The sequence below is a fragment of the Littorina saxatilis genome, unplaced genomic scaffold (assembly GCF_037325665.1).
Source record: "Littorina saxatilis isolate snail1 unplaced genomic scaffold, US_GU_Lsax_2.0 scaffold_2754, whole genome shotgun sequence".
Taxonomy (NCBI): Eukaryota; Metazoa; Mollusca; class Gastropoda; order Littorinimorpha; family Littorinidae; genus Littorina; species Littorina saxatilis.
The window spans coordinates 1-13435 of record NW_027126819.1 but is presented as its reverse complement, the minus strand read 5'-3'; the positions used below and the strand labels follow the sequence as shown (position 1 = coordinate 13435).

Genomic DNA, 13435 nt, shown 5'->3' with positions numbered 1-13435 from the left:
AGGGCTCCCCACGGACGCTCAACCTCGAGGGTGCCTGGACCCTCAATTTTAATTTGTAGGGGTCTCTGGACCCTCTCAATGGAACTTTAGAGGGTCCGAAGACAAGGAGGTATGTATTCTTGCTTCCAGAAGTCACAATCCTCGCCAACACATCATTAGCGCTCATGTCAAAGTAATACCGACTCTTTGCAACTCTCTGCGCCCTTTACAAAAAACGAGATTAACGAGATTATGGGTTAGATTAACTATATAAATGTGGAATCAAAAAACAAGAAAGGTAGGTTGTTGGAACGTTTGTTATTGACAAAACAATACATTCACAGATATTTCGTAAGTGAACTGACAAACAAATATTCACACAAAATGTATCTTGATAGAATGTATTGTATTGTCAATAACAAACGTTCCAACAACCAACCTTTCTTGTTTTTTTTATTCGGAATTTTGGAACGTTGGCAGTCTCTTTGTTTTTGGATTTATATAAATGTGACCCTCCACCACGAAATGAGTCGCATGTCACCTCGCGCGGTTCTGCGCTAGGCTTAATATAAGTCCGGGGAGTGTCTGGTAACAGTGTGAGGGTCACCTTAGTCACAGGCTTATAACTCAAACAGTTTTCGCTCTTTTCTAAAACGGTTTTCACCACTGGATAGAGTATAAAACATTCTTTAGGTAAATGTAAAAATATGAAAATCATGCAAAGGTGACATGCGACTCATTCCGTGGTAAAGGGTCACAAATGTGGGTCTTTACAGGTCTGGAAGAACAATTTCTGAAAACAGTACTATTCGTACGCATGAAAACTGATAGGCAGTGCGTCCCGGGACCCGCTCTTTTCAGTTTTAGTGCGTCCCGGGACCCGCTCTTTTCAGTTTTAGTGCGTCCCGGGACCCGCTCTTTTCAGTTTTAGTGCGTCCCGGGACCCGCTCTTTTCAGTTTTAGTGCGTCCTGGGTTCCTCTCCATGAAGTTCTAGTACGTGTTTTGGCTTCCAGTGCGTATAGGATGCAGGGACGGACAGTTTGGGGAGCCCTGCTTCTCAGCTAGGCTCCACCCGGCTCTCCAAATAATACAACCAAATACGTACCCGCGCCAATTTACGCACACAAATGTGAAGGTGTCCATAGCAGATTCTCCCGGTAAAATTCGATGCAATACCGTAATTACCACTAACATAGACAGTGTAAGATCAAACAAAAATTATAAAAGATTACAAAAAAAACTCCCGAGCCCAGATACTATCAAAAACCTACTTGCACAGTCATGGAGATCGCAGAGACAAGACAAAACAAACTGAATTGTTACACATACACAAAATCACGCCGACAAGGGGGTCATACCAGGTTCTCATTGAGATACAACCAAACACGTACCCGTGCCCGCAACAAACAAAATGCAGATGCGTCAAGGGACCCCCACCCTAGAATTTCTAGGACGTATTTTTCGGCTTCCAGTGCGTATCGGGGGCAGGGACGCACAATTTGGGGCACCCTGATAGCAGGAAAATAGAAAGCAAACAAGAAATTCCTCCGAGGTAGGAAAAACACCCCCGTCCTTACCATTCTCACTGCCACCAACTGAGAAGGTTATTTCCCTTTGATCATTAATATGTGCCTCTATAAGTCCTTGTAGAATCTTAATCCACCAATAACTCCCTAACCGTGTGTTTGACTGGTCCCAATTTTTGTAAGGACCGTCTCAGGAATGTATAGAACCTGTTCACCAAGTTTGGTGACGATCGGTCCGTTCATTCTTGAGATCTATATGCGAACACAAACACACACCCAAACAAACAAACAAACACATCGAGCGAATCCTATACACACCCCTATACTGGGGGTGTAATGATGACACAGAAGTGTGGTAGGGGTGCGGGGTTGAGCAGATTGCTTGAATTGGAATCAGTTATGGCTGTGCTGAGATCAGTGATTAGTTTTAGGAGTCCAATTATTCGTATCTGTTCTCTTTTCAGTAAAACCAGATTCCGTCACAGAGACCAGCACCACTCCTCCTAGAACTACAGACTTCGATGCTTTTATTCCAGGTAATACATGATTGTTATTATTATATTAATTACCGGGGAGCTAAAGTGGAGTAAGAAATGTGGTATATATAGCTGATCATGCCTGAAGATGTGTCTTCGTCTATTCTGTAAAGCTAAGTCAGGGTGTGACGGGCCGCGCTGTGGCGGGGTGGTAAGACGTCGGCCTCTTAATCGGAAGGTCGAGGGGTTCGAATCTCGGCCGCGGCCGCCTGGTGGGTTAAGTGTGGAGATTTTTCCGATCTCCCAGGTCAACTAATGTGCAGACCTGCTGGTGACTTAACCCCCTTCGTGTGTACACGCAAGCACAAGACCAAGTGCGCACGGAAAAGATCCTGTAATCCATGTCAGAGTTCGGTGGGTTATAGTAACACGAAAATACCCAGCATGCTTCCTCCGAAATGGCGGGGTAAAAACGGTCATACACGTAAAATTCCACTCGTGCAAAAAACACGAGTGTACGTGGGAGTTTCAGCACACGAACGCAGAAGAAGAAGTCAGGGTGTAAGCAAAAACGACATCATATTTCATCAGATGAACCCATTGTGGACAGGAGCGGGCACTGTTGTGTATCACCCCTCACATAAAGGCTGGCTATAAACATTTACAAAGTATTAGCGTCACAAACTGCTACATTGTATCTGTACACGTGTGCATTGTTTCATTTCATTTTTTTCATTTCATTTCATTACTTTATTGTCCCATCGCTGGGAAATTCGGGTCGCTTCCTCCCAGTGGAAAGCTAGCAGCAACGGAGTCGCGCTACCCAGGTGTCTGCGTGTTTAGGTGTATTCAGCCACCTGCACTTATGGCAGAATGACCAAGGTCTTTTACGTGCCATTGTGATGACACGGGGGTGGGACATGGCTTCCGTCTCTGGGTCTGCACATAAAGTTGACCCGTGTCCGTCCCGGCCCGATTTCGAACCTGCGACCTTCCGATCACAAGTCCAGTGCTCTACCAACTGAGCTACCGGGCCCCCGTTCATGCTGAACGTAGCGGGATGGTGCAAGAGATGTTCGTTTTCAGCTGACCGTGACAACTAAAAACTAACTTAAACATTGTTGCACGTACTGTACTGAAATATCGTGGAACATGTCCGGAAAGAATTATGTACAGGAACATAAAAAGAATGCCAAAGGTATGTATAATAAGATGTACCTGAAGGAAATAAGAGAGAGTTTCACAATAGACTATACACAGATCCTCGTAAATCTGACGTCTAATTGTCTTCTTCTGATGTCGTCTTTCTTTATCTATTCCACTATCCCCCTTTTTCTCCACGTTTGCCCTGTTCATGATTCCTTTCCATTCTCAGAGACGTCAACAGTAAAGACACCAGTTCCACCACACAACTGGACACTGGATGTTGGCACTGATCATGTTAATGTTACCTGGGAACCGCCTCCCACAACCAGACAGCCAATCACCAATGAAGACGTCAACTCCACACAGCCAATCAGCGTGGAGCTTGACCTGCCTGTCAACAGCACACAGTCCAATGGAACACAGCCAGTTGTCTATCACACAGACGCTTCTACCATTCAACCAATCAGCAGCGAGGAAGCGCAGCTAGCTGAATCACGTCAACCAATCACATATCAGCTGGAGCTGTTGGGCGGAGCTAAACGGGATGAACTGGTTACAACCAGAATTGTAAAAGATAACAGCTACACATTTACCGAGTTAGGTGAGTATTTTATATTCTCTCCTCTTAAACACAACATTGTTCCATGTTTATTATTTCAGCTGGATTACTATGGAAAAACAAACTCTAGGTAAATTTACTTGGTGAAAAAAAAACTAATTCATGAGGTCTTACAAACCCGTTAATGTGTGGTCACGTGAGTGAATTGTGAAAGATCCTGTTATGCATTCACTCTCTCCCTGTGTCTAGTTGTTAAGGCCAAAAAAAATAATAGGTGTGGTTACGGTAACATAGCCAAAAAAAATAGGGTAGGAAGGTAGGCAATCACTTTTTTTTTTAAAAACTTTTTTTTCTAATGTGTACAAATTAAACCTACTTGACAGGTAAATAAGTGTGCGACTCGGGCGCTTTCGCTTTCATTGCGTTTTCTGCACTCGTTTACTTGGTTTTTTTTGGTATTTTTGTGACAAATATAATAAAAAGTTATAGGGTCGGCCCCAAAAAATAGGGTAGGTCGGGTTACCGTAACCACACCTATTTTTTTTTTAGGCCTAATGGAAGTACAGTGCTGCATTGTCATGTGAGGTCCATTGGAAGAGGGGTCAACCCCCCCCCCCCCACCCCAACAAAGGACATTGTGTTTGATCCTATAAACCTTGACTGTCATGGAGAGGCCAAGTGCAATCAATGTAGGGATGCTTTTGGCTGGTCCTAAGTGTTTTATCTGAAAGACATCAGGGTACGTGTACCTGTATTTCATGACATACATGTACCCTGATGTCTTTCATGTCAGTTTGTGAATTGTTTTGTGAACCATAATGATGTTCGTGTGTGTGTGTGTGTGTGTGTGTCTGTGTGTATGTGTGTGTGTGTGTGTGTCTGTTGGTGCGTGCGTGCGTGTGCGTGTGTGTGTGTGTGTGTGTTTGTGCGTGTGTGCGTGCGTGTGCGTGTGTGTGTGTGTGTGTGTGTGTGTGCGTGTTTGTGTGTGTGTTTTGCAGAAGAAGATACAAGCTACGTCGTCAAGGTGAAGGTCGTTACTGAACATGGCACGAGTCCACCTGCTATTCAAGCTTTTCATACCTTGTCGTCAAGCCAGACAGTTCAGGATGACCTTGACAGATAAACTTAAGTACCAACAACTGTACAAAAACCGTTACATTCAATTACCTCACATTTTGTTGTGTACAATTAATGTTGTCTGTGTACAAGTACACAAGCATGTACTGTACCTAATAAATTATAACTTATTTTTCATGTTATACCAGTAGATTTGACTTGTTGACACATGTTCTGGTACAAATAAGTGTGTTGAAAGTATTGGTTACCATGGTAGATTCAGGTCAGTGTGACCTCGAGGATGGAGAAAGACCATGTTTTCGTACATGAATGATGTATCCAAGACATTTTGGAAGGTACTTCTTTGTTCATGGGCTGAAATTCCCACAATCCTTTACGTGTATGACCGTTTTTACCCCGCCAATCAGGCAGCCATACGCCGCTTTCGCGGGAAGCATTCTGGGTATTTTCGTGTTTCTATAACCCACCAAATTCTGACATGGAGTACAGGATCTTTTCCGTGCGTACTTGGTCTTGTGCTTGCGTGCCAGGGTACACATAAAGGGGGATAAGGCTCTAACAGGTCTGCACATAAGTTGAACTTGGAGATCGAAAAAATCTACACCCTTAACCCACCAGGCGCGGCCGGGATTTAAACCCGCGGCCTTCCGCATAATGAAGCCTGCGTCTTCTCCGCGAGACCATTGCGCCCGTTTGGGAAGGTTCAATTTAGGTGTTTGTGTTTGTGGGTGTTGTGCACTCTACATTAGTTCTGTACATGCATCATTGATGTGCCATGACATTGGTTCTGCTTTATTAGTAACGGTTGTATGTTAAGCTCATTATGAAAGCAAGAGCAGGATGTGTGTGTGTGTGTGTGTGTGTGTGTGTGTGTGTGTGTGTGTGTGTGTGTGTGTGTGTGCGTGTGTGTGCGTGTGTGTGTGTGTGTGTGTGTGCGTGCGTGTGTGTGTTTGTTGCTAGTTAGTGCCAGATCATGCTGCGTGAACTGGAGACGGGAATTCATAAATGAATGGTACTCTGCACACGATGCAGGCAAGGTGTTGGTTTTTGGATTGTCCAATAGCAGGATTTGAACTTGTGTCACATTTGCGTTGTGTTGTACATGTATACTTTCAATTCACGTAGCATGGTGTTGTTTCTATCCTCCGAGTACTGTACAGTAAGGCCAAACAAAAATATGTGACCCTCCACCACGAAATGAGTCGCATGTCACCTCGCGCGGTTCTTAAGTCCGGGGAGTGTCTGGTAACAGTGTGAGGGTCACCTTAGTCACAGGCTTATAACTCAAACAGTTTTTGCTCTTTTTTAAAACGGTTTTCACCGCTGGATAGAGCATAAAAATCTATTTATGAAAATGTACAAATATGAAAATCATGCAAAGGTGACATGCGACTCATTTCGTGGTGGAGGGTCACATGTGTTGGTTTAGGGTAACGTGACCCCAAAAGATAGGGTCGGTAGGTGGGCTTTAAAAAAGTCAATTTTAAAGGAGGTTACTTCCCTTAGTCTCGGAATATTTCGCAAAATGGGCTTTTGAGAAATGAAAAAAAAAGTGTTAGGTTTGGCGGGGAAAAATAGGGTCGGTCGGGTTTTACCCTAAACCAACATATATTTTTGTTTGGCCTGACAAGAAGAGTTTCGGAAATAACTCTGTCGGGAAATAATGTCACGTGGGGAAACGTTCCCACGTGACATTACAGGCCAGTCACTATCGAGAGATGTTGTCTCAATCACCTGTACAGGAAGCACATGGCAATGTTTGTCTGCGCAAATGCAAGGGTACTCACTCTGTCACAACCAATACAAACCCGACGGAGTTATTTCCGGAACTCGTCTATTGTCGTTAGGCCAACAACAAAAAATAGTCTGTTTACGGTAACATAGGCACACAAAAAAATAGGGTCGGTAGGTCGTGATTTTTTTGGATTTTTTTTTCTCAAAAAACCCACATATTTTTAAGTTATTTTGCCAAAAAACAAAGACTTTTTTATTTTTTTTATTTATTTATTTTTTTTCCCCACATGCCAAAAACAAGTCTAGGGTCGCGCGAAAAAATAGGGTCGGTCGGGATACCGTAAACAGACTTTTTTTTTTTTTTAACCTTATAAATGTCCATCAATGTTTTTGATCTATGTCAGTTTGTATGTGTCTTGTATTGGAATTGTAAAGCTGTTATCGGGACTTGCGTTATAGAAAAGTGATTCATTATTTTTAATATTATTATTATTGATATTATTATACGTAAGTACTAACCTTTGATGTAAATGTGCATTGTGCGTTACTTCGTTTATCTATGAATTTCAGTTTTATTATTGTGTGATGTGATTGAATCAATTGTTATCAATGTCTATCCCGATTAATCGGGTTCCTGTCATGTATACATGTTTGTCTTGTTCGCAAACTGTAATTGAGCCCTTTACAAGTGCAAGAGATTAAATCCAGTTGCTGCTATCCAGTGTGTGTGATCTTCTGTCAAAACAGTTCTCTCTCTCTCTCTCTCTCCCTCTCTCTCTCTCTCTCTCTCCCTCTCCCTCTCTCTCTCCCTCTCTCTCTCTCTCTCCCTCTCTCTCTCTCTCTCCCTCTCTCTCTCTCTCTCTCTCTCTCTCTCTCTCTCTCTCTCTCTCTCTCTCTCTCTCTCTCTCTCTTCTCTTCGTAATTCTGTCTCAGGCTCTCTCTCTCAAGACTGTCAGAGAGATAGAGCGTGTGTGTGTGTGTGTGTGTGAGAGAGAGAGCGAGCCTCGGGGAGAGAGAGAGAGAGAGAGAGAGAGAGAGAGAGAGAGAGAGAGAGAGAGAGAGAGTCAAGAAAAGGGACTTAATCAAAAATGAACACCTGCCGGTTGTATCGCTGCTGCTGATAGCCATTAGTTTACTACCCCAGACATTTTTTTAGGCATAAAGTGGTGGCACAACGGATACAGGTCGGTTGAAAATCGCTGGTCATGTGAACGTGAACTGCCGCCTAACGCTCAGACTATTTTGTAAGCAACGATGCCGCTCAGATGGCAACTGTTGGGCTTTTCCGTTGGTCTTGGTTGCTTGCCGGCTAGAAGGAAAGTCTGTTCCGGCCAGTCGCTTGTAAATTGCTTCGGACACACACACACACACACACACACACACACACACACACACACACAGACAGACACACACACACACACACACACACACACGCACAGACACACACACACACACACACACACACACACACACACACACACACACACAACCTTCGTAACTAGAACGGGTAATCATGTTCAACTTTAACGTCGTAAATAATAGCTCACAATCCAGTGGCAGTTTTGACTTATTTTGTATACAAACCAAATACACTCTTCAAAAAAAGTTAAGGATCACTTTTTTACAAGCACGCCACACAAAACAGACAAGACCGAATTCATTTTTTTTAATTATATAATTGAACAACCAAGGAGTAATGACAAACAAAGCAAAGATCGAACGCGGCAGCGACAATTTAGCTAGAGTGTGTCAAACGTGATAACCCTCGAAAATGGAATTCACAACAATGTGAATCATTGTCAATAACGCGTGTGCCCTCCGTTGTGTGCCAGGCATTCAACACATCGTTGGCGCATGGAGTGGATCAGGTTGCATAATTATGAATGCTCTGGGAACTCCATTCCACGCCTGCTGGAGCCATTGCAGCAGTTGACCCACATTGGCAGGAGGAGGGTGATGTTGCTGTACCCGACGACAAAGCTCGTCCCACATGTGCTCTATGGGGTTCAGGTCCGGGCTGTTGGCTGGCCACAGCATGCATCCTGTTGACCCTGGCCTGCTGGATGAAGGTGTTTACAGCTGCAGAGCGATGGGGAGGTGCGTTGTCATCCTGAAGAATCGCACGAGGGCCGATCGCTTGGAGGGCTGGAACGACCAGGGGTTGCAGGATCTCATTCTGGTAGCGGACAACGGTCAAGTTGCCCATTACATGGTACAGAGGTGTTCTTAAACGTGTGCTGATCCCTCCCCAGACCATCACAGAGCCTCCGCCAGAACGCTGTCGTTCCAGAACAGCGCCTTCTGCGAAGCGCTCTCCGCGACGCCTCCACACTCGGATGCGACCATCAGCAGGTTCCAAGCAAAAGCGGGACTCCGCATCTGTAAACAACACCTGAGCCCACATGCACTGCTGACGTTGCCACCTCACATGTTGAGAACACCAGGCTCGGCGAGCTGCTCGGTGATTAGCAGTCAGGGTTGTTCCTCGGACTGGACGCCTTGCACGCAAGTCAAAGTTGTGTAAGCGGTTTGGGATCGTCTGACCACAAACAACAGTGTTGGTGGTAGCTTGTAGGCGTTGCCTAATGTTGTTTGCCGTAGCCATTCTTTGTTGCATGGCCTGCCCCTGAATGAAGCGATCCTCTCTTTGTGTGGTGACTCTGGGCCGACCAGAACGTTGTCGCTCCTGCACTCTTCCAGTTGCTTGGAATCTCTGTTTTAGTCTGATGATGACAGAGGGAGCCACTGCAAGCCTCTGGGCCACTTGCCTGGAAGCAACACCGTCTTGTAGCCATCCTATTACCCTTCCTCTATCCAAATCGCTCAGTTTTCTTCGTGGGGGAATGTTGCTACTGTGCATAATTGTGTCAGCGTATCAACCTTTAAACACAAGCTGGTTAGCGATGTTCATAGCCAGGACCCTGTTGTAGCACGTGCATTACAACCTTTTGCCCTGGCATGCGTTCCGCAAATTTCATGGGGCTATAAAAAACACCCTTTTTCTTCTAAAATGCAGAAGCTTTTGAGAAGTCCCACAAAGGGAAATAACTCTGCCTGCCAAACAAAATTCTAGGTCAAGACTCATCGTTCATTTGTTAATTCAAGCACATTAATCTTTCAATTATTATGTCGATGTTTAATTTGTTGGCAATTTGTTTTAATTAGATCCGTTTTTTCAACCGATCCTTAACCTTGTTTGAAGAGTGTACAATCTATCGTGAAATTAATTGACGGACTGTGAGCTCGAAACTTAACTTGAGCAGAATGAATTATTTCAGTCATTTGATCGACAAAAATGGCGAGAAAATGCATACCTAATATCGACATAGTTACCTCCCCTCCTATGAAATGGCGGCTTTGCTGATGTTTTCCTTCTAAAACGTATGTAAACGAAAAACATTCGTACAGTTTATTCCTTGACTTCAAAGCCGAGTATCTAAAATGACGTGGCATGCTCACAAGAGCAGGTTCCGCAAAATAGGAGGCTGACATTCCCCTGAATTGTGAGCTATGAATTCAAGTGACGACGCTAAATTTCAAGATTATCATGACTTGTTATGCTTACAAGAGCAGGTTCTGCACAATAGGAGGCTGAAATGCCCCTGAATTGTGAGTTATGAATTTGCGACGCTAAATTTTAAGATTGTCATGACTTGTTATGCTTACAAGAGCAGGTTCTGCACAATAGGAGGCTGAAATGCCCCTGAATTGTGAGTTATGAATTTGCGACACTAAATTTTAAGATTGTCATGACTTGTTAGGCTATGCTTACAAGAGCAGGTTCTGCACAATAGGAGGCTGAAATGCCCCTGAATTGTGAGTTATGAATTTGCGACACTAAATTTTAAGATTGTCATGACTTGTTATGCTTACAAGAGCAGGTTCTGCAAGATTGGAGGCTGAACTGTGACGCGGTTATGAATTTGCGACGCATAAGTTCAACTGAGATTACCATGACTTAATTGTTATCATGCTTACAAGAGCAGGCTCTGCAAAGTTGGAGGCAGAAATGCCCCTGAATTCTGTTGTGAGCTATGAATTTACGACGCTAAAGTTCAAGATTACCACAAGAACTTCAAAGAGAGAGCTTGCACTGAACCTTCTCAAGTTCTTCTTCTGCGTTCGTGGGCTGAAACTCCCTCGTATACTCGTATTTTTGCACGAGTGAAATTTTACGTGTATGACCGTTTTTACCCCGCCATTTAGGCAGCCATACGCCGCTTTCGGAGGAAGCATGCTGGGTATTTTTTTGTTTCTATAACCCTCCGAACTCTGACATGGATTACAGGATCTTTTCCGTGAGCACTTGCTCTTGTGCTTGCGTGTACACACCCGAAGGGATAAGGCACTAGCAGGTCTACACATAAGTTGACCTGGGAGATCGGAAACATCTCCACATTTAACGAACCCTCGACCTTCTGATTAAAAGGCACTGAACCACAAAGCCTCAATTCCAAGCAACACGAGTTGACTCGATCTGGCGTACACATAAAAACAAACTATATACCAACCAATTCCTCCTTTTTTTCCCGCCTTGGTGGCAAACACTCATGAACGGTAACTGCCAGTGTGGCTTTCACACGGAACAAAAACGTCAATAGACCTATTTGTGCGTCGGTTTGCTTTTATCAAAGTCCCACTCTGTTTAATAAACTTTCCCCCCTTATAGCGAAAACATGGCACCCATTGAGTCTGTCAAGAAGAGGTTCGCGGAGGGGCGGCTATTCAGAAGGAAAAGTGATTGAGGTCAAAGTTGATCGCTGATGAATGGTCTGCCCTTGGGTGCACCGAGTTGAACTGTTGGGGGAAGTGTGTTTCATTGATGGAATGGCTCGCATTCTAACCGGCGCAGCGGCGTGTGTGTGCCAGTTAATAGTACCCTGACGGGAAATGAGTTTGTAAACTGAATGGTTGTCGGTTAGTTTGGTTTTGTATGGTCATTTATTTGTTCCTGTACCGGCCCGTTGGAATGAAAGCTCTATGAAACGATATATTTATGAGAGTCTCTACCGAGCTAAACTTGATTTTTTTCAAGCTTTATTTTGCTTTCTCGTGTTTGCCGGAAAGATTTTGCCACTGTGACAGGCTATGACTGGAAGACTAATCGAACTCTGGAGATAGCATTGACGATTATCCATTGTGTTGATGATAGCTCTACGTTCGTCAATATTCCTTTAGTGAAGGTAAAAATGAGAGAGACTCGGAGAGAGACTAGAGAGAGACTGAGAGAGAGAGAGAGAGAGAGAGAGAGAGAGAGAGAGAGAGAGAGAGAGAGAGAGAGAGAGAGAGAGAGAGAGAGAGAGAGAGAGAGAGAGAGAGAGCACAGATTTTCGAAATATTTTGTTTTAATAATGAGAATACTTATATGGTGCAAATCCTTAAATAGTTCTAAGCGCCTCACACAAAAAAAAACATACACAATTAAATAATGTTGTATACAATGCTAAATCTAAAAGCAACACATCAACGTAAACTTATACAACTTTACAAACGTTTCAACATACACACGTGCATTTCAAAATGCATGCCACACAAGTAAAAACTTCGAGATTCATTACCAATATAGCTAAATCACTATCGCTTAAAACAAACGCACACACACACACACACACACACGCACACACACACACACGCACACACACACACACACACACACACACACACACTCCGTCACACACACACACACACACACACACACACACACACACACACACACACACACACACACACACACACACACACACACACACACACACACACACACACACACACACACTTTCAATGGGTTGTGTCGACACTTATCTTGTCACCGGATTCTGAATTGGTAGTTGTAAATCTCTCTCTTATAAACTTAAAATGTTTTGCAACACATTTTGTGTCCCACAACCCCGGCTCCATCAATCGAAATGGCACAACACAAGAACTTAGCAACAGTGGCTGGGTTATATCTCTGCACTGTTTAGGCCAAATAACACTTTATGTTGGTTTAGGGTTACGTGACCCCTCAAAATAGGGTCGGCTTTAAAAAAAAATTTAAAAAATTTTAGTCTCGAAATATGCCAAATGTTGTTTTTTTGGATTGTTTTTGAGAAATAGGGTCGGTCGGGTTACCCTAAACCAACATATATTTACACCCCCGGTATAGGGATGTGTATAGGATTCGCTCTATGTGTTTGTTTGTTTGTTTGTTTGTTTGTTTGTGTTCGCATATAGATCTCAAGAATGAACCGATCGTCACCAAACTTGGTGAACAGGTTCTATACATTCCTGAGACGGTCCTTACAAAAATTGGGACCAGTCAAACGCACGGTTAGGGAGTTATTGGTGGATTAAGATTCTACAAGGACTTATAGAGGCACATATTAATGGTCAAAGGGAAATAACCTTCTCAGTTGGTGGCAGTGAGAATGGTTATTTCCCTTTGACCAACGGGGGTGTTTTTCCTACCTCGGAGGAATTTCTTGTTTTGTTTGGCCTTATCAAGTTGCATTGACAAACATGGGCTCTACCGTGACACTTTTACGAGCACCAAGAAAAGAGTGGAGAGAAAAGACTTGCAATGGAGTGAGGCTTATGAGATCAAGAGACGGGGACATTAGGCATTAGTTTTATGACTAAGAAGCGAACATAAAATGAGAGAGATCTTTCCCACCCCATCGTGTGCATTGCACTTCAAGATTGTATATTGTAAAGTTTGCGATATTTTGTTTTAAACATATAGTTTTCAGACGAAATGACAGATCTCCCCCCTCCCCCCCCCCCCCCCCCCCACACCCTTCTCGTACATTGCAAAGCGATATTGTATATTTAAGTGTGCGTTTTTTATTCTTCATGTTTTCAGATGAAATTACAAGAGATGTTCCCCACCCCTTAATTGTCGTACATAGCAAAGCGAGATTGTATTGTACAGTTTGCGTTATTTTATTTTCCATATTTT

At 43.6% G+C, this 13435-nt stretch overlaps 1 protein-coding gene across 1 annotated transcript; it reads left to right on the top strand.

Annotated features, from left to right (window-relative positions):
• Positions 1–1970: 1970 nt before the first annotated feature.
• Positions 1971–7213, top strand: LOC138955315 (tyrosine-protein phosphatase Lar-like; the record flags this gene model as incomplete). The annotated part of the gene is given in 3 exon segments (XM_070326936.1): positions 1971–2042; positions 3358–3729; positions 4686–7213. Coding segments are annotated over 3 exon segments (569 nt in total), but the record flags the coding sequence as incomplete, so codon positions are not given.
• Between the last annotated feature and the right edge of the window lie 6222 nt (positions 7214–13435).